Source organism: Mizuhopecten yessoensis, unplaced genomic scaffold (genome assembly GCF_002113885.1).
Source record: "Mizuhopecten yessoensis strain PY_sf001 unplaced genomic scaffold, ASM211388v2 scaffold1961, whole genome shotgun sequence".
Taxonomy (NCBI): Eukaryota; Metazoa; Mollusca; class Bivalvia; order Pectinida; family Pectinidae; genus Mizuhopecten; species Mizuhopecten yessoensis.
Window position 1 is genome coordinate 827895 of NW_018404308.1, and position 25798 is coordinate 853692.

At 42.6% G+C, this 25798-nt stretch overlaps 1 protein-coding gene across 1 annotated transcript in view; it reads right to left on the reverse strand.

Annotated features, from left to right (window-relative positions):
• Positions 1-25798, reverse strand: part of LOC110443572 (protein-glutamine gamma-glutamyltransferase K-like) — an 84573-nt gene that overhangs the window by 54580 nt on the left and 4195 nt on the right. The window contains exon 2 of the mRNA XM_021487860.1: positions 7610-7767. Coding sequence (XP_021343535.1) covers positions 7610-7767 — 158 coding nt within the window. The remainder of the gene's footprint in view (positions 1-7609; positions 7768-25798) is intronic.

Here is a 25798-nt window from a genome sequence, read left to right on the forward strand (position 1 = left end):
AGATAGAGAGAGAGGAGAGTGGCGGGGGAGAGATAGAGAGAGAGAGGAGAGTGGAGGGGGAGAGATAGAGAGAGGAGAGTGGAGGGGAGAGAGAGAGAGTGAAGGGGGAGAGAAAATAGAGAGAGAGGAGAGTGGAGGGGAGAGAGAGATATAGAGAGAGAGAGGAGAGTGGAGGGGGGGAGATAGAGAGAGAGAGGAGCGTGGAGGGGGAGAGATAGAGAGAGAGAGGAGAGTGGAGGGGAGAGATAGAGAGAGAGTGGAGGGGGAGAGAGAGAGAGAGAGAGGAGAGTGGAGGGGGAGAGAGAGATTTATAGAGAGAGGAGAGTGGAGGGAGAGAGAGGAGAGTGGAGGGGGAGAGAGGAGAGTGGAGGGGGAGAGATAGAGAGAGTGGAGGGGGAGAGAGAGATATAGAGAGAGAGGAGAGTGGAGGGGGAGAGAGAGAGAGGAGAGGGGAGGGGGAGAGAGAGAGAGGAGAGTGGAGGGGAAAGAGAGAGAGGAGAGTGGAGGGGGAGAGATAGAGAGAGAGAGAGGAGAGTGGAGGGGGAGAGAGAGTGGAGGGGGAGAGAGAGATATAGAGAGAGAGGAGAGTGGAGGGGGAGAGAGAGGGGGGGGGGGGGGGGGAGAGAGAGAGAGAGGGGGGGGGGGGGGGGGAGAGGGGGGGGGGAGGGAGGAGAGGGGGGGGGGAGAGAGAGAGAGGAGAGTGGGGGGGGAGAGAGGAGAGTGGAGGGGGAGAGAGAGATATAGAGAGAGAGGAGGGGGGAGGGGGAGAGAGGGAGAGGAGAGTGGAGGGGGAGAGAGAGAGAGGAGAGTGGGGGGGGAGAGAGGAGAGTGGAGGGGGGGAGAGAGTGGAGGGGGGGAGAGAGATATAGAGAGAGAGGAGGGGGGAGGGGGAGAGAGGGAGAGGAGAGTGGAGGGGGAGAGAGAGACTGAAAGAGAGAGGAGAGGGGAGGGGGAGAGAGAGATATAGAGAGAGAGGAGAGTGGAGGGGGAGAAAGGAGAGTGGAGGGGGAGAGATAGAGAGAGTGGAGGGGGAGAGAGAGATAGAGAGAGAGAGGAGAGTGGAGGGGGGGAGAGAGTGGAGGGGGGGAGAGAGATATAGAGAGAGAGGAGAGTGGAGGGGGGGAGAGAGTGGAGGGGGGGAGAGAGATATAGAGAGAGAGGAGAGTGGAGGGGGGGAGATAGAGAGAGAGAGAGGAGAGTGGGGGGGGAGAGAGGAGAGTGGAGGGGGAGAGAGAGAGGAGAGGGGGGGGGGAGAGAGGAGAGGGGAGGGGGAGAGAGAGATATAGAGAGGGAGGGGAGGGGAGGGGGAGAGAGAGAGAGGAGAGCGGAGGGGGAGAGTGAGAGAGGAGAGAGGAGGGGGAGAGAGATACATATTCAGTCAGTCATAAAATTAAGCAGAATTAATTATAAAAAGCAACAAAGCTTTGTTTGAATCCCTCTTTTTGTAACTTTTGAAATCAAAATATGGATTAAAATGGTGGGAAAAATATCATGACTCTTGGCGTCTTGGTTATTCAAAAGAAGTCATCAAAATATTTTCACCACCTGATCCATGTTACCTTGAAATTGGGTCAAGGTCATTCATTTGAACATTTTGGTTATGCTTTATTCAACCATGCTACTGGTTAAATATAATGGTCCTAATACTTGTTTATTCAGAATAATTTCTTAAAATATTTTAACGAATTTGACCCCAGATACCTTGAAAGTTGGTTAATGTTGTTCATTTGAAAAATCAAAATCAAAAATTTAAATCAAGGACATTCATTTGAAAACACTTACAGTAATGCAATCAGAGCAGGCCAGAGTCATTGGAGTAGGCCAGGGTCTTTAGAGCAGGCCAGGGTCATCAGAGCAGGCCAGGGTCATTAGAGCAGGCCATGGTCATTAGAGCAGGCTATGGTCATAAGAGCAGGCCAGGGTCATTAGAGCAGGCCAGGGTCATTAGAGCAGGCCATGGTCATTAGAACAGACCAGGGTCATAAGAGCAGGCCATGGGTCACTGGAGTAGGCCATGGGTCATTAGAGCAGGCCGTGGTCATTAGAGCAGGCCAGGGTCATTAGAGTAGGCCAGGGTCATTAGAGCAGGCCAGGGTCATTAAAGCAGGCCAGGGTCATTAGAGCAGGCCAGGGCCATTAGAGCAGGCCAGGGTCATTAAAGCAGGCCAGGGTCATTAGAGCAGGCCAGGGTCTTTAGAGCAGGCCAGGGTCATTAGAGCAGGCCGGGGTCATTAGAGCAGGCCGTGGTCATTAGAGCAGGTCAGGGTCACTAGAGCAGGCCAGGGTCATTAGAGCAGGCCATGGGTCATTAGAGCAGGTCAGGGTCATTGGAGCAGGCCAGGGACATTAGAGCAGGCCGTGGTCATTAGAGCAGGTCAGGGTCACTAGAGCAGGCCAGGGTCATTAGAGCAGGCCATGGTCATTAGAGCAGGCCAGGGTCATTAGAGCAGGCCAGGGTCATTAATTTGACCAAACAAGACAGGTCTGGGTCCAAACATAAAAAGGTAAAATGTCATGATCTGAGGCATCTTCGTTTTTCAAACGAAGATGTTTAAAGGCTCAATACATTTGACACTTGTGATCTTGAAAGTGCGTCAAGGTGACTCACCGAACAAAGTTTTATGCCAGCATGCTTCAGGCCAAATATCATAACTTTAGGTCTCTTGGTGATCTACACGATATTGTTAAAATACCACCCTTTATTTGTTCATTTATGTGCACATTGCGATGATTATCTGCTTCCTTAAATGTATAAAAGTGATTGTAAGCCTTTGTTTTTGTTTCACAATTATAACTAATACTATTATCCATATGTTGTAAATCATATAAGACGCTATATAAATATTGTATATTATTATTATTATTATTGTTAGAATGTTTTAATACGTCTGACAATGCGACATCGACGACAAGAACAAAGCAAGTGAACGAAGTAGTGACCCTTTGTTCCAGAAAGCTACTGGCCCAATGACATCACCCTAAGGTGATGTTGGGGCTTTGATTGTAAGGTGTTGTTGCTTCTTCGATTGTAAGGTGTTGTTGGGGTTTTGATTGTAAGGTGATGTTGGGGCTTTGATTGTAAGGTGATGATGGGGCTTTGATTGTAAGGTGTTGTTGCTTCTTCGATTGTAAGGTGATGTTGGGGTTTTGATAGTAAGGTGATGTTGGGGCTTTGATTGTAAGGTGACGTTGGGGCTTTGATTGCAAGGTGATGTTGGGACTTTGATTGTAAGGTGATGTCTGGGCTTTGATTGTAAGGTGATGTTGGGCCTTTGATTGTAAGGTGATGTTGAGGCTTGGATTGTAAGGTGATGTTGGGGATTTGATTGTAAGGTGATGATGGGGCTTTGATTGTAAGGTGATGTTGGGGTATTGATTTTAAGGTGATGTTGCGGTTGGATTATAAGGTGATGTTGGGGTTTTGATTGTAAGGTGATGTTGCGGTTTTGATTGTAAGGTGATGTTGGGGTTTTGATTGTAAGGTGATGTTGGGGCTTTGATTGTAAGGTGATGTTGTGTCTTTGATTGTAAGGTGATGTTGGGGTTTTGATTGTAAGGTGATGTTGGGGTTTTGCTTGTAAGGAGATGTTGGTGATTTGATTGTAAGGTGATGTTTGGGCTTTGATTGTAAGGTGATGTTGGGGTTTTGATTGTAAGGTGATGTTGGGGTTTTGCTTGTAAGGAGATGTTGGGGATTTGATTGTAAGGTGATGTTGGGGCTTTGATTGTAAAGTGATGTTGTGTCTTTGATTTTAAGGTGATGTTGGGGCTTTGATTGTAAGGAGATGTTGTGACTTTGATTGTAAGGGGATGTTGGGGTTTTGCTTGTAAGGAGATGTTGGGGCTTTGATTGTAAGGTGATGTTGTGTCTTTGATTGTAAGGTGATGTTGGGGTTTTGATTGTAAGGTGATCTTGGGGCTTTGATTTTAAGGTGATGTTGGGGCTTTGATTGTAAAGTGATGTTGCGGTTTTGATTGTAAGGTGATGTTGGGGCTTTGATTGTAAGGTGATGTTTGGGCTTTGATTGTAAGGTGATGTTGGGGCTTTGATTGTAAGGTGATGTTGGGGTTTTGATTGTAAGGTGATGTTGGGGCTTTGATTGTAAGGTGATGTTGTGTCTTTGATTGTAAGGTGATGTTGGGGTTTTGATTGTAAGGTGATGTTGGGGTTTTGCTTGTAGGGAGATGTTGGTTATTTGATTGTAAGGTGATGTTTGCNGATGTCGTGTGTCTGTTTGTAAGGTGATGTTGTGTGTTTGGTTGTAAGGTGATGTTGGGGCTTTGATTGTAAGGTGATGTTGGGGTTTTGATTATAAGGTGATGTTGGGGTTTTGATTATAAGGTGATGTTGGGGCTTTGATTATAAGGTGATGTTGGGGCTTTGATTGTAAGGTGATGTTGGGGCTTTGATTGTAAGGTGATGTTGGGGCTTTGATTGTAAGGTGATGTTGGCGTTTTGATTATAAGGTGATGTTGGGGTTTTGATTATAAGGTGATGCTGGGGTTTTGATTGTAAGGTGATGTTGGGGTTTGGATTATAAGGTGATGTTGTCTATTTGTAGGGTGATGCTGGGGTTTTGATTGTATGGTGATGTTGGGGTTTTGATTGTAAGGTGATGTTGGAGTTTTGAGTATAAAGTGATGTTGGGGCTTTGATTGTAAGGTGATGTTGGGGTTTTGATTGTAAGGTGATGTTGGGGCTTTGATTGTAAGGTGATGTTGGGGTTTTGATTGTAAGGTGATGTTGGGGTTTTGATTGTAAGGTGATGTTGGGGTTTTGATTGTAAGGTGATGTTGGGGCTTTGATTGTAAGGTGATGTTGGGGTTTTGATTGTAAGGTGATGTTGGGGCTTTGATTGTAAGGTGATGTTGGGGTTTTGATTGTAAGGTGATGTTGGGGCTTTGATTGTAAGGTGATGTTGGGGTTTTGATTGTAAGGTGATGTTGGGGCTTTGATTGTAAGGTGATGTTGGGGTTTTGATTGTAAGGTGATGTTGGGGCTTTGATTGTAAGGTGATGTTGGGGCTTTGATTGTAAGGTGATGTTGGGGCTTTGATTGTAAGGTGATGTTGGGGTTTTGATTGTAAGGTGATGTTGGGGTTTTGATTGTAAGGTGATGTTGGGGTTTTGATTGTAAGGTGATGTTGGGGCTTTGATTGTAAGGTGATGTTGGGGCTTTGATTGTAAGGTGATGTTGGGGTTTTGATTGTAAGGTGATGTTGGGGTTTTGATTGTAAGGTGATGTTGGGGCTTTGATTGTAAGGTGATGTTGGGGTTTTGATTGTAAGGTGATGTTGGGGCTTTGATTGTAAGGTGATGTTGGGGCTTTGATTGTAAGGTGATGTTGGGGTTTTGATTGTAAGGTGATGTTGGGGTTTTGATTGTAAGGTGATGTTGGGGCTTTGATTGTAAGGTGATGTTGGGGCTTTGATTGTAAGGTGATGTTGGGGCTTTGATTGTAAGGTGATGTTGGGGTTTTGATTGTAAGGTGATGTTGGGGTTTTGATTGTAAGGTGATGTTGGGGTTTTGATTGTAAGGTGATGTTGGGGCTTTGATTGTAAGGTGATGTTGGGGCTTTGATTGTAAGGTGATGTTGGGGTTTTGATTGTAAGGTGATGTTGGGGTTTTGATTGTAAGGTGATGTTGGGGCTTTGATTGTAAGGTGATGTTGGGGCTTTGATTGTAAGGTGATGTTGGGGTTTTGATTGTAAGGTGATGTTGGGGTTTTGATTGTAAGGTGATGTTGGGGCTTTGATTGTAAGGTGATGTTGGGGCTTTGATTGTAAGGTGATGTTGGGGTTTTGATTGTAAGGTGATGTTGGGGTTTTGATTGTAAGGTGATGTTGGGGCTTTGATTGTAAGGTGATGTTGGGGCTTTGATTGTAAGGTGATGTTGGGGTTTTGATTGTAAGGTGATGTTGGGGCTTTGATTGTAAGGTGATGTTGGGGCTTTGATTGTAAGGTGATGTTGGGGCTTTGATTGTAAGGTGATGTTGGGGTTTTGATTGTAAGGTGATGTTGGGGTTTTGATTGTAAGGTGATGTTGGGGCTTTGATTGTAAGGTGATGTTGGGGCTTTGATTGTAAGGTGATGTTGGGGCTTTGATTGTAAGGTGATGTTGGGGTTTTGATTGTAAGGTGATGTTGGGGCTTTGATTGTAAGGTGATGTTGGGGCTTTGATTGTAAGGTGATGTTGGGGCTTTGATTGTAAGGTGATGTTGGGGTTTTGATTGTAAGGTGATGTTGGGGCTTTGATTGTAAGGTGATGTTGGGGCTTTGATTGTAAGGTGATGTTGGGGCTTTGATTGTAAGGTGATGTTGGGGTTTTGATTGTAAGGTGATGTTGGGGTTTTGATTGTAAGGTGATGTTGGGGCTTTGATTGTAAGGTGATGTTGGGGCTTTGATTGTAAGGTGATGTTGGGGTTTTGATTGTAAGGTGATGTTGGGGTTTTGATTGTAAGGTGATGTTGGGGCTTTGATTGTAAGGTGATGTTGGGGCTTTGATTATAAGGTGATGTTGGGGCTTTGATTGTAAGGTGATGTTGGGGCTTTGATTGTAAGGTGATGTTGGGGCTTTGATTATAAGGTGATGTTGGGGCTTTGATTGTAAGTTGATGTTGGGGTTTTGATTATAAGGTGATGTTGGGGTTTTGATTATAAGGTGATGCTGGGGTTTTGATTGTAAGGTGATGTTGGGGTTTGGATTATAAGGTGATGTTGTCTATTTGTAGGGTGATGTTGGGGTTTTGATTATAAGGTGATGCTGGGGTTTTGATTGTATGGTGATGTTGGGGTTTTGATTGTAAGGTGATGTTGGAGTTTTGAGTATAAAGTGATGTTGGGGCTTTGATTGTAAGGTGATGTTGGGGTTTTGATTGTAAGGTGATGTTGGGGCTTTGATTGTAAGGTGATGTTGGGGTTTTGATTGTAAGGTGATGTTGGGGCTTTGATTATAAGGTGATGTTGGGGCTTTGATTGTAAGGTGATGTTGGGGTTTTGATTGTAAGGTGATGTTGGGGCTTTGATTGTAAGGTGATGTTGGGGCTTTGATTGTAAGGTGATGTTGGGGTTTTGATTGTAAGGTGATGTTGGGGTTTTGATTGTAAGGTGATGTTGGGGCTTTGATTGTAAGGTGATGTTGGGGCTTTGATTGTAAGGTGATGTTGGGGTTTTGATTGTAAGGTGATGTTGGGGTTTTGATTGTAAGGTGATTTTGTGTGTTTGGTTGTTAGGTGATGTTGGGGCTTTGATTGTAAGGTGATGTTGGGGTTTTGATTGTAAGGTGATGTTAGGGTTTTGATTGTAAGGTGATGTTGGGGTTTTGATTGTAAGGTGATGTTGGGGCTTCGATTGTAAGGTAATGTTGGGGTTTTGATTATAAGGTGATGTTGGGGTTTTGATTGTAAGGTGATGTTGGGGTTTTGAGACAGGCAAGTTAAAAGTGTATACGTATGCACGTGACACTATTAACGTGTTTGTTATTCAGATAACGTAATAGATGTGTTTCCATATATGAGGTGTGACTGTAAGTTTTGTGTATGAGCATAAGTAGAGCAAACAACATAGCCAGGTACGTTATAATTAACAACAGCTGGTACAAGACCTACCCTCTTTTCCATCCTTTTCCTTCCGGTTAGTTTGCGCATGTCCCTCATCCGGAAACTCGTCCACCTGATAAGTTGACCTTCGACCTGTCAATATCCCGCCTAGCAGGAGACTTCGGATGTTACCACAGTACGACGTAAGCCGATCAGTCAACTTGGTCCTGTAAAATGGAAGAACGAAACGTAAATTAACAACTCACTGGTGAATAGATACAATGGTCACCAAAGTCACAATATTGACACGCTTAAGTTACAACATCGTATTACAGGCGGATACAGGCTCATTTGTAGACACAGCATTGCTTTTCAAACAAATGAAGTCGAGCACCAAGAACATACCGTTGCTCCAAATACATGCTCCAAGATAGAGCATAAGAAACAACTTGCTCACAAAAACACAACACCGCCCAACAACTAAACAACCTTACAAACAACTTCCATTTAAAGAAGCAACATCACGTACCTTACAATCCAACCCCAACATCACCTTACAATCCAACCCCAACATCACCTTACAATCCAATCCCAACATCACCTTACAATCAAACCCCAACATCACCTTACAATCAAACCCCAACATCACCTTATAATCAAACCCCAACATCACTTTACAATCAAAGCCCCAACATCACCTTACAATCAAAACCCCAACATCACCTTACAATCAAAGCCCCAACATCATCTTACAATCAAAGCCCCAACATCACCTAACAACCAAACACACAAAATCACCTTACAATCAAAACCCTAACATCACCTTACAATCAAAACCCCAACATCACCTTACGATCAAAGCCCCAACATCACCTAACAACCAAACACACAAAATCACCTTACAATCAAAACCCCAACATCACCTTACAATCAAAACCCCAACATCATCTTCGATCAAAACCCCAACATCACCTTACAATCAAAACCCCAACATCACCTTGCAATCAAAGCCCAAACATCACTTAACAACCAAACACACAAAATCACCTTACAATCAAAACCCCAACATCACCTTACAATCAAAGCCCCCACATCACATTACAAGCAAAACCCCAACATCATCTTCGATCAAAACCCCAACATCACCTTACAATCAAAACCCCAACATCACCTTACAATCAAAGCCCCAACATCACCTTACAATCAAAACCCCAACATCACCTTACAATCAAAGCCCCAACATCACTTTATACTCAAAACTCCAACATCACCTTACAATCAAAACCCCAACATCACCATACAATCAAAACCCCAGCATCACCTTACAAATAGACAACATCACCTTATAATCCAAACCCCAACATCACCTTACAATCAAAACCCCAGCATCACCTTATAATCAAAGCCCCAACATCACCTTATAATCAAAACCCCAACATCACCTTACACTCAAAGCCCCAACATCCCCTTACAACCAAACACTCAACATCACCTTACAATCAAGACCCCAACATCACCATATAATCAAAACCCCAACATTACCTTACAATCGAAGCCCCAACATCACTTTATACTCAAAACTCCAACATCACCTTACAATCAAAGCCCCAACATCACCTTACAACCAAACACACAACATCACCTTACAAACAGACACACGACATCACCTTACAACCAAACACACAACATCACCTTACACACAGACAACATTGCTTACAAGTACACCACATTACCTTACAACCAAACACACAACATCAACTCACAAACAGACACACAACATCACCTTACAACCAAACACTCAACATCACCTTACACACAGACAACATTGCTTACAAGGACATCACAATACTTTACAACCAAACAAATAGCATCGCCTTAAAAATAGACAACATCGCCTTACAAACAGACAACACAACCTTACAAACAGACAACATTACTTACAAGGACATCAAGTTACCTTACAACCAAACACACAACATCACCTTACAAACAGACATAATGGCCTTACAAACAAAAAACATCGTCTTACACACAGACAACACCACCTTACAAACAGACAACATCGCCTTACAAACAGACAACATCACCTTAAAAACAGACAACATCACCTAACAAACAAAATACATCTTCTTACAAATGGACAACATTACTATAAGGACACCAAATCACCTTACAAACAAACAAATTGTTTACAAGTACACCACATATCCTAACAACCAAACACACATCACCTTACAAACAGACAACATCGCCTTACAAACAGACAACATCGCCTTACAAACAGACAACATCGCCTTACAAACAGACATCATCGCCTTACAAACAAACATCATCACCTAAAAACAGACATGATAGCCTTACAAACAGACATCATCGCCTTACAAACAGACATCATCGCCTTACAAACAGACATCATCACCTTATAAACAGACATCATCACCTTATAAACAGACATCATCACCTTACAAGCAGACATGATCGCCTTACAAACAGACATCATCGCTTTAAAAACAGACATCATCGCCTTACAAACAGACATCATCGCCTTAAAAACAGACATCATCGGCTTACAAACAGACATCATCGCCTTACAAACAGACATCGTCGCCTTACAAACAGACATCATCACCTTATAAACAGACATCATCACCTTACAAACAGACATGATCGCCTTACAAACAGACATCGCCTTACAAACAGACATCGTCGCCTTACAAACAAACAAAGTCACCTTACAAACAGACATCATCGCCTTACAAACAGACATCATCACCTTATAAACAGACATCGCCTTACAAACAGACATCGTCGCCTTACAAACAAAAAAAGTCACCTTACAAACAGACATCATCGCCTTAAAACCAGACATCATCGCCTTACAAACAGACACCATCGCCTTACAAACAGACATCGTCGCCTTACAAACAGACGTCATCACCTTATAAACAGACATCATCCCCTTACAACCAGACATGATCGCCTTACAAACACACATCGCCTTACAAACAGACATCATCACCTTATAGACAGACATCATCACCTTACAAACAGACATCATCGCCTTACAAAAAGACATCATTACCTTATAAACAGACATCGCCTTACAAACAGACAACACCACCTTATAAACAGACATCATCACCTTACAAACAGACATGATCGCCTTACAAACAGACATCATCGCCTTACAAACAGACATCATCGGCTTACAAACACACAACATCACCTTACAAACAGACATCATCGCCTTGCAAACAGACATCGCCTTACAAACAGACATCATCGCCGTACAAACAGACATCATCGCCTTACAAACAGACATCATCGACTTACAAACAGACATCATCACCTTACAAACAGACATCATCGCCTTATAAACAGACATCATCGCCTTCCAAACAGACATCATCGCCTTACAAACAGACATCATCGACTTACAAACAGACATCATCACCTTACAAACAGACATCATCGCCTTCCAAACAGACATCATCGCCTTACAAACAGACATCGCCTTACAAACAGACATGATCGCCTTACAAACAGACATCCCCTTACAAACACACAACATCACCTTACAAACAGACATCATCGCCTTATAAACAGACATCATCGCCTTACAAACAGACATCATCGGCTTACAAACACACAACATCACCTTACAAACAGACATCATCGCCTTATAAACAGACATCATCGCCTTACAAACAGACATCATAGCCTTACAAACACACAACATCACCTTACAAACAGACATCATCGCCTTATAAACAGACATCATCGCCTTACAAACAGACATGATCGCCTTACAAACAGACATCCCCTTACAAACACACAACATCACCTTACAAACAGACATCATCACCTTATAAACAGACATCGCCTTACAAACACACAACATCACCTTACAAACAGACATCATCACCTTATAAACAGACATGATCGCCTTACAAACAGACATCGCCTTACAAACAGACATCATCGCCTTAAGACCATATACGTTTATGTGACTTAGACGCAGCACTATCCTACAGATTGATACATTGCTGTATCATAATGAGTGTATTGGAAACTCACTTTAAATATAAATAGAAACGATAAAACTGCGTTCACAGACATTTATTAAAGGCAGAGCTGTGGTATTCGTTGTATCTTAGCTGTACAAGGATGTCTCGCGCCCGCTGAACTACTAGACGTGTAAATTAGGAATGCACCAGGTCTAAAACGCCTGATGCGATATCTTGAGTCAAGACAGCATATATTTGTACCATATTAACAACAAAATAAAAGTATCTCATCCATTAATTTGCTCTTCCATATATTACTGCGCCAACACGTAGAGTACAAACCTAATGGAGAGTAGATAATTATAGACAAATAACCCTTAAACTCACTCAATAAACTCAATATAGACCAGTGTGTATAATGGAACAGACACCAATTCTCGCTAGCGTGTCGTGTTTTAGGACGAATACAGATAACAGCGCCACCAATAAACACTTAGTTACCGATGAGGGTATAATATCGTCGATTGAGTTCTTGTAATAAGAAGCAATTAGAAGAGCACCACTTCCTCGTCTCTAGCTGTTGACACAATACACTCGCTTCGTGTAAGAGTACATCAAATGCCTAGTGCGTGACAGTAATCCACGCGTATTATATGATGTATATTGTTCAATAATTTCCCGAAAATTCGAGATAATTTCATTTGGTATTCTACGGTACTCATTACAGGCGCGGATTCAGGGGTACTGTACGACATACCTGTGTACGTGTACTATACGACAAACCTGTGTACGTGTACTGTACGACATACCTGTGTACGTGTACTGTACGCCGCACCGGTGTACGTGTACTGTACGACAAACTTGTGTATATGTACTGTACGACACATCGGTGTACGTGTACTGTACGACAAACCTGTGTATGTGTACTATACGACAAACCAGTGTACGTGTACTATACGACAAACCGGTGTACGTTTACTGTACGACATACCTGTGTATATGTACTGTACGACATACCTGTGTATGTGTACTGTACGACATACCTGTGTATGTGTACTGTACGACATACCTGTGTACGTGTACTGTACGACACACCGCGGTACGTGTACTATACGACATACCTGTGTACGTGTACTGTACGACAAACCTGTGTATGTGTACTATACGACAAACCTGTGTACGTGTACTGTACGACAAACCTGTGTATGTGTACTGTACGACACATCGATGTACGTGTACTGTACGGTATACCTGTGTACGTGTACTATACGACAAACCAGTGTACGTGTACTATACGACAAAACGGTGTACGTTTACTGTACGACATACCTGTGTATGTGTACTGTACGACATACCTGTGTATGTGTACTGTACGACATACCTGTGTATGTGTACTGTACGACATACCTGTGTATGTGTACTGTACGACATACCTGTGTATGTGTACTGTACGACATACCTGTGTATGTGTACTGTACGACATACCTGTGTATGTGTACTGTACGACATACCTGTGTATGTGTACTGTACGACATACCTGTGTATGTGTACTGTACGACATACCTGTGTATGTGTACTGTACGACATACCTGTGTATGTGTACTGTACGACATACCTGTGTATGTGTACTGTACGACATACCTGTGTATGTGTACTGTACGACATACCTGTGTATGTGTACTATACGACAAACCTGTGTACTTGTACTATACGACATACCTGTGTACGTGTACTGTACGACAAACCTGTGTATGTGTACTGTACGACACACCGGTGTTCGTGTACTATACGACAAACCGGTGTACGTGTACTATACGACATACCTGTATACGTGTACTGTACGACATACCTGTGTATATGTACTATACGACACATCGGTGTACGTGTACTGTACGACATACCTGTGTACGTGTACTGTACGACACACCGGTGTACGTGTACTGTACGACATACCTGTGTATATGTACTGTACGACATACCTGTGTATGTGTACTGTACGACACACCGGTGTACGTGTACTGTACGACATACCTGTGTATATGTACTGTACGACACACCGCGGTACGTGTACTGTACGACACACCGCGGTACGTTTACTATACGACATACCTGTGTACGTGTACTGTACGACAAACCTGTGTACGTGTACTATACGACATACCTGTGTACGTGTACTGTACGACAAACCTGTGTACGTGTACTATACGACATACCTGTGTACGTGTACTGTACGACAAACCTGTGTACGTGTACTATACGACATACCTGTGTACGTGTACTGTACGACAAACCTGTGTATGTGTACTATACGACAAACCTGTGTACGTGTACTGTACGACAAACCTGTGTACGTGTACTATACGACATACCTGTGTACGTGTACTGTACGACAAACCTGTGTATGTGTACTATACGACAAACCTGTGTATGTGTACTGTACGACAAACCTGTGTACGTGTACTATACGACATACCTGTGTACGTGTACTGTACGACATACCTGTGTACGTGTACTGTACGACATACCTGTGTACGTGTACTGTACGACATACCTGTGTATGTGTACTGTACGACATACCTGTGTATGTGTACTGTACGACATACCTGTGTACGTGTACTATACGACAAACCTGTGTACGTGTACTATACGACATACCTGTGTACGTGTACTGTACGACATACCTGTGTACGTGTACTGTACGACATACCTGTGTACGTGTACTGTACGACATACCTGTGTATGTGTACTGTACGACATACCTGTGTATGTGTACTGTACGACATACCTGTGTATGTGTACTATACGACAAACCTGTGTACTTGTACTATACGACATACCTGTGTACGTGTACTGTACGACAAACCTGTGTATGTGTACTGTACGACACACCGGTGTACGTGTACTATACGACATACCGGTGTACGTGTACTATACGACATTCCTGTATACGTGTACTGTACGACATACCTGTGTATATGTACTATACGACACATCGGTGTACGTGTACTGTACGACATACCTGTGTACGTGTACTGTACGACACACCGGTGTACGTGTACTGTACGACATACCTGTGTATATGTACTGTACGACATACCTGTGTATGTGTACTGTACGACACACCGGTGTACGTGTACTGTACGACATACCTGTGTATATGTACTGTACGACACACCGCGGTACGTGTACTGTACGACACACCGCGGTACGTTTACTATACGACATACCTGTGTACGTGTACTGTACGACAAACCTGTGTACGTGTACTATACGACATACCTGTGTACGTGTACTGTACGACAAACCTGTGTATGTGTACTATACGACAAACCTGTGTACGTGTACTGTACGACAAACCTGTGTATGTGTACTATACGACAAACCTGTGTACGTGTACTGTACGACAAACCTGTGTATGTGTACTATACGACAAACCTGTGTACGTGTACTGTACGACAAACCTGTGTATGTGTACTATACGACAAACCTGTGTACGTGTACTGTACGACAAACCTGTGTATGTGTACTATACGACAAACCTGTGTACGTGTACTGTACGACAAACCTGTGTATGTGTACTATACGACAAACCTGTGTACGTGTACTATACGACATACCTGTGTACGTGTACTGTACGACATACCTGTGTACGTGTACTGTACGACATACCTGTGTATGTGTACTGTACGACATACCTGTGTATGTGTACTGTACGACATACCTGTGTATGTGTACTGTACGACATACCTGTGTATGTGTACTGTACGACATACCTGTGTATGTGTACTGTACGACATACCTGTGTATGTGTACTGTACGACATACCTGTGTATGTGTACTGTACGACATACCTGTGTATGTGTACTGTACGACATACCTGTGTATGTGTACTGTACGACATACCTGTGTATGTGTACTGTACGACATACCTGTGTATGTGTACTGTACGACATACCTGTGTATGTGTACTGTACGACATACCTGTGTATGTGTACTGTACGACATACCTGTGTATGTGTACTGTACGACATACCTGTGTATGTGTACTATACGACAAACCTGTGTACTTGTACTATACGACATACCTGTGTACGTGTACTGTACGACAAACCTGTGTATGTGTACTGTACGACACACCGGTGTACGTGTACTATACGACATACCGGTGTACGTGTACTATACGACATACCTGTATACGTGTACTGTACGACATACCTGTGTATATGTACTATACGACACATCGGTGTACGTGTACTGTACGACATACCTGTGTACGTGTACTGTACGACACACCGGTGTACGTGTACTGTACGACATACCTGTGTATATGTACTGTACGACATACCTGTGTATGTGTACTGTACGACACACCGGTGTACGTGTACTGTACGACATACCTGTGTATATGTACTGTACGACACACCGCGGTACGTGTACTGTACGACACACCGCGGTACGTTTACTATACGACATACCTGTGTACGTGTACTGTACGACACATCGGTGTACGTGTACTGTACGACAAACCTGTGTATATGTACTGTACGACACACCGCGGTACGTGTACTGTACGACACACCGCGGTACGTTTACTATACGACATACCTGTGTACGTGTACTGTACGACACATCGGTGTACGTGTACTGTACGACAAACCTGTGTATATGTACTGTACGACACACCGCGGTACGTGTACTGTACGACACACCGCGGTACGTTTACTATACGACATACCTGTGTACGTGTACTGTACGACACATCGGTGTACGTGTACTGTACGACAAACCTGTGTATATGTACTGTACGACACACCGCGGTACGTGTACTGTACGACACACCGCGGTACGTTTACTATACGACATACCTGTGTACGTGTACTGTACGACACATCGGTGTACGTGTACTGTACGACAAACCTGTGTATGTGTACTATACGACAAACCAGTGTACGTGTACTATACGACACACCGGTGTACATGTACTGTACGACATACTTGTGTATATGTACTATACGACAAACCTGTGTACATGTACTATACGACATACCTGTGTATGTGTACTGTACGACATACCTGTGTATGTGTACTGTACGACATACCTGTGTACGTGTACTGTACGACACACCGGTGTACTTGTACTGTACGACACACTATGGTACGTGTACTGTACGACACACCGCGGTACGTTTACTATGCGACATACCTGTGTACGTGTACTGTACGACAAACCTGTGTATGTGTACTATACGACAAACCTGTGTACGTGTACTGTACGACAAACCTGTGTATGTGTACTGTACGACACATCGATGGACGTGTACTGTACGGTATACCTGTGTACGTGTACTGTACGACATACCTGTGTACGTGTACTGTACGACAAACCTGTGTACGTGTACTATACGACAAACCTGTGTACGTGTACTGTACGACAAACCTGTGTATGTGTACTATACGACAAACCTGTGTACGTGTACTGTACGACAAACCTGTGTATGTGTACTATACGACATACCTGTGTACGTGTACAGTACGACATACCTGTATACGTGTACCGTAGGACATACCTGTGTTTCTGTACTGTACGACATGCATATGTACGTGTATTGTACGACATACCTGTGTACGTGTACTGTACGACATGCATATGTACGTGTACTGTACGACATACCTGTGTACGTGTACTGTACGACAAACCTGTGTATGTGTACTATACGACAAACCTGTTTACGTGTACTGTACGACACACCAATGTACCTGTACTGTACGGTATACCTGTGTACGTGTACTGTACGACACACCGAGGTACGTTTACTATACGACAAACCTGTGTACGTGTACTGTAAGACAAACCGGTGTACGTGTACTGTACGGTTTACCTGTGTACGTGTACTGTACGACAAACCTGTGTACGTGTACTATACGACATACCTCTGTATATGTACTGTACGACACACCTGTGTACGTGTACTATACGACATACCTGTGTACGTGTACTGTACGACAAACCTGTGTACGTGTACTATACGACATACCTGTGTACGTGTACTGTACGACAAACCTGTGTACGTGTACTATACGACATACCTGTGTACGTGTACTGTACGACAAACCTGTGTATGTGTACTATACGACAAACCTGTGTACGTGTACTGTACGACAAACCTGTGTACGTGTACTATACGACAAACCTGTGTACGTGTACTGTACGACAAACCTGTGTATGTGTACTATACGACAAACCTGTGTACGTGTACTGTACGACAAACCTGTGTATGTGTACTATACGACATACCTGTGTACGTGTACAGTACGACATACCTGTATACGTGTACCGTAGGACATACCTGTGTTTCTGTACTGTACGACATGCATATGTACGTGTATTGTACGACATACCTGTGTACGTGTACTGTACGACATGCATATGTACGTGTACTGTACGACATACCTGTGTACGTGTACTGTACGACAAACCTGTGTATGTGTACTATACGACAAACCTGTTTACGTGTACTGTACGACACACCAATGTACCTGTACTGTACGGTATACCTGTGTACGTGTACTGTACGACACACCGAGGTACGTTTACTATACGACAAACCTGTGTACGTGTACTGTAAGACAAACCGGTGTACGTGTACTGTACGGTTTACCTGTGTACGTGTACTGTACGACAAACCTGTGTACGTGTACTATACGACATACCTCTGTATATGTACTGTACGACACACCTGTGTACGTGTACTATACGACATACCTGTGTACGTGTACTGTACGACAAACCTGTGTACGTGTACTATACGACAAACCTGTGTACGTGTACTGTACGACAAACCTGTGTATGTGTACTATACGACAAACCTGTGTACGTGTACTGTACGACAAACCTGTGTATGTGTACTATACGACAAACCTGTGTACGTGTACTGTACGACAAACCTGTGTATGTGTACTATACGACAAACCTGTGTACGTGTACTGTACGACAAACCTGTGTATGTGTACTATACGACATACCTGTGTACGTGTACAGTACGACATACCTGTATACGTGTACCGTAGGACATACCTGTGTTTCTGTACTGTACGACATGCATATGTACGTGTATTGTACGACATACCTGTGTACGTGTACTGTACGACATGCATATGTACGTGTACTGTACGACATACCTGTGTACGTGTACTGTACGACAAACCTGTGTATGTGTACTATACGACAAACCTGTTTACGTGTACTGTACGACACACCAATGTACCTGTACTGTACGGTATACCTGTGTACGTGTACTGTACGACACACCGAGGTACGTTTACTATACGACAAACCTGTGTACGTGTACTGTAAGACAAACCGGTGTACGTGTACTGTACGGTTTACCTGTGTATGTGTACTGTACGACAAACCTGTGTACGTGTACTATACGACATACCTGTGTACGTGTACTGTACGACATACCTGTGTACGTGTACTGTACGACATACCTGTGTACGTGTACTGTACGACATACCTGTGTATGTGTACTGTACGACATACCTGTGTATGTGTACTGTACGACATACCTGTGTATGTGTACTATACGACAAACCTGTGTACGTGTACTATACGACATACCTGTGTACGTGTACTGTACGACAAACCTGTGTATGTGTACTGTACGACACACCGGTGTACGTGTACTATACGACATACCGGTGTACGTGTACTATACGACATTCCTGTATACGTGTACTGTACGACATACCTGTGTATATGTACTATACGACACACCGGTGTACGTGTACTGTACGACATACCTGTGTACGTGTACTGTACGACATACCTGTGTACGTGTACTGTACGACATACCTGTGTACGTGTACTGTACGACATACCTGTGTACGTGTACTGTACGACATACCTGTGTACGTGTACTGTACGACATACCTGTGTACGTGTACTGTACGACATACCTGTGTACGTGTACTGTACGACATACCTGTGTACGTGTACTGTACGACATACCTGTGTACGTGTACTGTACGACATACCTGTGTACGTGTACTGTACGACATACCTGTGTACGTGTACTGTACGACATACCTGTGTACGTGTACTGTACGACATACCTGTGTATGTGTACTGTACGACATACCTGTGTATGTGTACTGTACGACACACCGGTGTACGTGTACTGTACGACATACCTGTGTATATGTACTGTACGACACACCGCGGTACGTGTACTGTACGACACACCGCGGTACGTTTACTATACGACATACCTGTGTACGTGTACTGTACGACAAACCTGTGTACGTGTACTATACGACATACCTGTGTACGTGTACTGTACGACAAACCTGTGTACGTGTACTATACGACATACCTGTGTACGTGTACTGTACGACAAACCTGTGTACGTGTACTATACGACATACCTGTGTACGTGTACTGTACGACAAACCTGTGTATGTGTACTATACGACAAACCTGTGTACGTGTACTATACGACATACCTGTGTACGTGTACTGTACGACATACCTGTGTACGTGTACTGTACGACATACCTGTGTACGTGTACTGTACGACATACCTGTGTACGTGTACTGTACGACATACCTGTGTACGTGTACTGTACGACATACCTGTGTACGTGTACTGTACGACATACCTGTGTACGTGTACTGTACGACATACCTGTGTATGTGTACTATACGACACACCGGTGTACGTGTACTGTACGACATACCTGTGTACGTGTACTGTACGACACACCGGTGTACGTGTACTGTACGACATACCTGTGTATATGTACTGTACGACATACCTGTGTATGTGTACTGTACGACACACCGGTGTACGTGTACTGTACGACATACCTGTGTATATGTACTGTACGACACACCGCTGTACGTGTACTGTACGACACACCGCGGTACGTGTACTATACGACATACCTGTGTACGTGTACTGTACGACATACCTGTGTACGTGTACTGTACGACATACCTGTGTATGTGTACTGTACGACATACCTGTGTATGTGTACTGTACGACATACCTGTGTATGTGTACTGTACGACATACCTGTGTACGTGTACTGTACGACATGCATATGTACGTGTACTATACGACATACCTGTGTACGTGTACTGTACGACATACCTGTGTACGTGTACTGTACGACAAACCTGTGTACGTGTACTATACGACATACCTGTGTACGTGTACTGTACGACAAACCTGTGTATGTGTACTATACGACAAACCTGTGTACGTGTACTGTACGACAAACCTGTGTATGTGTACTATACGACAAACCTGTGTACGTGTACTGTACGACAAACCTGTGTATGTGTACTATACGACAAACCTGTGTACGTGTACTGTACGACAAACCTGTGTATGTGTACTATACGACATACCTATGTACGTTTACTGTACGACATACCTGTGTACGTGTACTGTACGACATACCTGTATACGTGTACTGTAGGACATACCTGTATTTCTGTACTGTACGACATGCAAATGTACGTGTACTGTACGACATACCTGTGTACGTGTACTGTACGACATACCTGTATTTCTGTACTGTACGCCATGCAAATGTACGTGTGCTGTACGACATACCTGTTTACGTGTAATGTAGGACATACCTGTGTATATGTTCTGTACGACATACCCGTGTACGTGAACTGTACGACATACCGGTGTATGTGTACTGTACCACATACCTGTGTACGAGTACTGTACGACACACCGAGGCACGTTTACTATACGACATGCCTGTGTACGTGTACTGTACGACACATCGGTGTACGTGTACTGTACCACAGACCTTTGTACTGCACGACATATCATTGAACGTGTTCTGTACGACATACCTGTGTATATGTTCTGTACGACATACCTGTGTATATGTACTGTACGACAAACCTGTGTATGTGTACTATACGACATACCTGTGTATGTGTACTATACGACATACCTGTGTATATGTACTGTACGACAAACCTGTGTACGTGTACTGTACGACATACCTGTGTACGTGTTCTGTACGACAAACCTGTGTACGTGTTCTGTACGACATACCTGTGTATGTGTACTATACGACATATCATTGAACGTGAACTATACGACACACCGGTGTGCGTGCATTGTACGATAGACCATTGGACGTGTACTGTACGACAGACATGTGTGCGTGTACTACGTGTCACAAGCAATGCGCGCTACTTTGATATTTGGCAATACGACAAATCCGCTTCACGGAATGCATCTGCCAACAAGTGAAACATAAAATAAGAGCAACTGAATATAAACTATCGTATACTGGCCAACAGAGTGGCGAGTCTTTAGTAACACGTGAATCGGTCCAGAGAGTTCTGATGTACGTGTTACCATGCAGTATCATCATCACATCGTTAATTTCTTATTTTTACAATCTGCCTACTATCAATGTTCTACGGCCCAGCATCAACATTGAAACCAGTGACACCCCCTGAAAGCCCTCTCGTACCAACACTGGACCATATCTGACGTTCTATATATTGTGTCTCAACGTTTGGTCTAAGGGAGTTAACTTCAACGTTTTTTCTAGGATTTAAGTTTGGTATCTTGTAATTGATATTCTCACATACAATTAAAACATTTATTTGACATTGATCTTGTATTATCTATAATTGATCTGATATGATCGATGAAACACGTGTCCCGTGTAGCTGGTATATACATGATACACGAAAGATAACATTGTATAACCAGTCCACCTTTTTATATTATATTACTAATGCTTGGTTACAGATATATATTTAAAACCCGGGACATCTCGATAGCGGTATCGATATTTATTATAGTAGACACAAACATGTAGCAGCGGTATGTGGCATGTTCTACAGAGTCCGACTCCATTACCTAAGTATTGTATTTACCAGCAGTAAGTGACTTGGCATATACATGTAACTTGTCAAAAGTGCACTGATAAGTAGGAAGTAAGGCGGACGTCAGAGCCGGGCATTGCTACATCACTGGTTCGCGTTCCGACCATACACTGACATAAAGCATGCAGATACCAGTGGACACACGTATGTAACACGCGTGATGCACGGCCTGCAAGGTTTACGTGGAGTCGATTGTTGCTAGATATTAACACGTAGATGGCCAATAATTAGCACAAAGCACGTGTGTTGTCTTGCAGGGTTTAGTAACACAGGGACTCGAGAATTGTTCTGTTTACAGAGGTTACCTTGGGGCTGTTCTACACTAACACTGTGGTGTTATCTATCATAAAATAATATTTATGCAACAGGGATTCGAATACAGGACTATTCCGACCGTGCTAAAAAGGGGGAATCATGGAGTTTGACCTCATCTGTATGAATGCATTTTCAATTACCAGGTTTTAATACTACAATTTCAAGGTTTTATACATGAGTTGAGGAAAAGTCAGAATGTATCGGAGAGATTGCCAAGGATACAATTGGCAGAAGGAGTTTGTGACTTTCAGCATACAATGATTGCCTACCAAATTACCATTAACCATGAAACTGAATGGCGTATTTTTATGTCAGTAAAGGTTTAATGAAAACTGACCTCGCCACATCACTATTTTTGATACTTATTGACACATATTCAATCAAATATGTTTAATGATTAAATAAAGTAAAGTAACCGTAATCTATTCCTAAGGGGTAATGCAGAAATGTGACGAAATGCTATAAAGATATATACATAATGTATTTATTTAAAAATACATCTCCAGCACACACGCAGGCATACACACATAGGGAGATATTAGCCAGGTGGTATAGGACTAGTAGTTAGCGCCTGATAAGGCAGCTCCTGCGAATTTCTCAAAATTGTATTGATTAATGTATATGCTAATTGTATTCATTGTATCAAATTGTATATATATGTACTGTAAAGCGCTTTAGAGAGCATGGCTTATGTTAGCTAGATAGGGCGCTATATCAAATGTTGTATATTTATTTATTTATTATATATTTATTGAGATGATCACAACGTGCGCATTTCATTTCAAAGGCACCTGTAAATTGCTCGTAATTAAATGTATATAAAAGATTTGCCCACTGATCTCGTTCATGTGTGAATACCACATACAGAACACGATTGGTACCCAGCCTTTCATTCCGCGAATGTTCAGATGTGATGACGTCATATGAAGGATATTATCCAAAACTAAGTTAAATAACCTTACCATTCCTCGTATATACTATCAAGGTAATTCCTGTGTTTTGGAAACAAGTACAACTGTCATGATTGCCATAATGTCACGTAAATCACACGATATTCAGTAAACAACAACAACCAAAACAACAACGGACACACACCCCTCCTTACATTGGAAACGCTCGATCGGCCGAGTTCTTGTTAAAATTGAAACAAGCGACATCATTCAAAGATATCAATGGAATGTTTTTCTTTTTTCCTTCTCTCAAAGTAAACCTTTATGGGGTTTTCGCACAGTTATAAGTTTGTATATTGACTATGTGTTGAGAGCGGTGTCGTTCTATAGTGAAAAGAAACAAATGCTTAAAGAGTAATACGCGTGTTAACAAGGACCATTCGACTCGAAATTACAAAGTTTACAATACAGAATCATTCACAGAATCTTTTTCACAAATTCCATGCTACTGAAGCGAAAACTATTCGAACATGAATAATGCAGCTTTTGTAGTGGAGAATCAGAAACAATATATCACCTTTGTTGGGGTTGTACACATAGTCAATCGCTCTGGACATGTTTTATTAACTCGGTTTTACAAAAATATGATATTGTTTTAGAGAGAAAAAAAATGCTACTTTCCTATTCGGCATCATTGACAATGTTCAACTGACGGGTTTAAACATATGCATACTACTGATTAGAAAATATATATCTTTAATGCGACAATACCACAAAATCCCTGACTGGGAAAGTTGTAAAATATTTATAAAAAAAATATGGAAATTTAGACCTATATTCTGTCTACATGATGTCTCAAAATGCAGCGAACAAGACCCGGAAAAAATGGAAAAGTATCAAGCTTATTCTAGAATGAACTACTAGTACTTAACTACTCGTTTATATTGTACTTTTTCTCCATGAACCTTTGTAAACATGTAATGCACTTATGTGACTGACGCAATAAAAAAATGTCAAAGACAAAAAAAAAGGACCATTCCTTAATTCTTATCCTCCTGCTTTGTCGCATGTATCCACCCAGAAGTAATCACATCATGTCCAATCGATTCATCCTTAATCGTGGGGACCTTTTGTTTTCACTGCACTTTTTTCTTCTTCTTATATGTAGATTCGATAATCAAACATGGCCGCCGAGGCTTCTGATTGGCCGAGACACGTCAGGCTATAACTTTTGTCCTATTTTATTCATTATAGTAAAAGTTAACGAAAATAAAATGTTAATACGACACCCTTTAAGTGTGGGTTAACAAAGTTGAATCTTTCGACAAAATAGCCCTCATATGCGGGCTTCTGATTGGCAGAAATTAAGATATTTGTCGATTTCGCTCAGATTTGGAAAATAGGTGAACCATGGCCGTGTTCTGGTCAGATAAAAGGACTCCCTTATAATGGCTTCTGATTGGTCAAAACTAAGACAATATTTTGGTTTTGCACGGCCTAATACAAATTTCAAATATCAGTGTCAGTCGATTCGTGGAGACTTTCAAACTGTCGTCTTTAGACTTTATTGCGAGCATTCCTTAATGTTTAAGAATTGTTAAGGACTTTCTAGCGATCATATACTTTTTCGTTTGACTCCTCAGTGGGTACGTGTAACGTCCGTTTGATACAAAGTTTGCTAACTCTGTGGGCGTTTTCTGTAATGTCCGTAAGATGAGAAGTTTGTTTCCCTCCTCCATTCCTGACCTTAACGTCTCCGTATTCAACGCTTTTTAGGTCACCTGAGACAAAGTCTCAAGTGACCTATTGCGATCGCCTTTTGTCGGTCGTCCGTCGTCCGTCGTGCGTCCGTAAACAATTTACATTTTCGACTTCTTCTCAAAACCCCTGAACTAATTTCAATGAAATTTTGCAGGGACCTTCCATGGACAAAGGTCAACAAAAATAGTGGCCGGTTTAGTCCCAAGCCCCCAGGGGCCTGAGGGGCGGGGCCAAAAAGGGTCAAATTGACTAAAATTTCAAAAATCTTCTTCTCAAGACCCAGATATGGTAGAATCAAATACTCTTCATAGATGGAAGGGTCTTAAGGTGCTTTACCAAAATTGTGAATTTC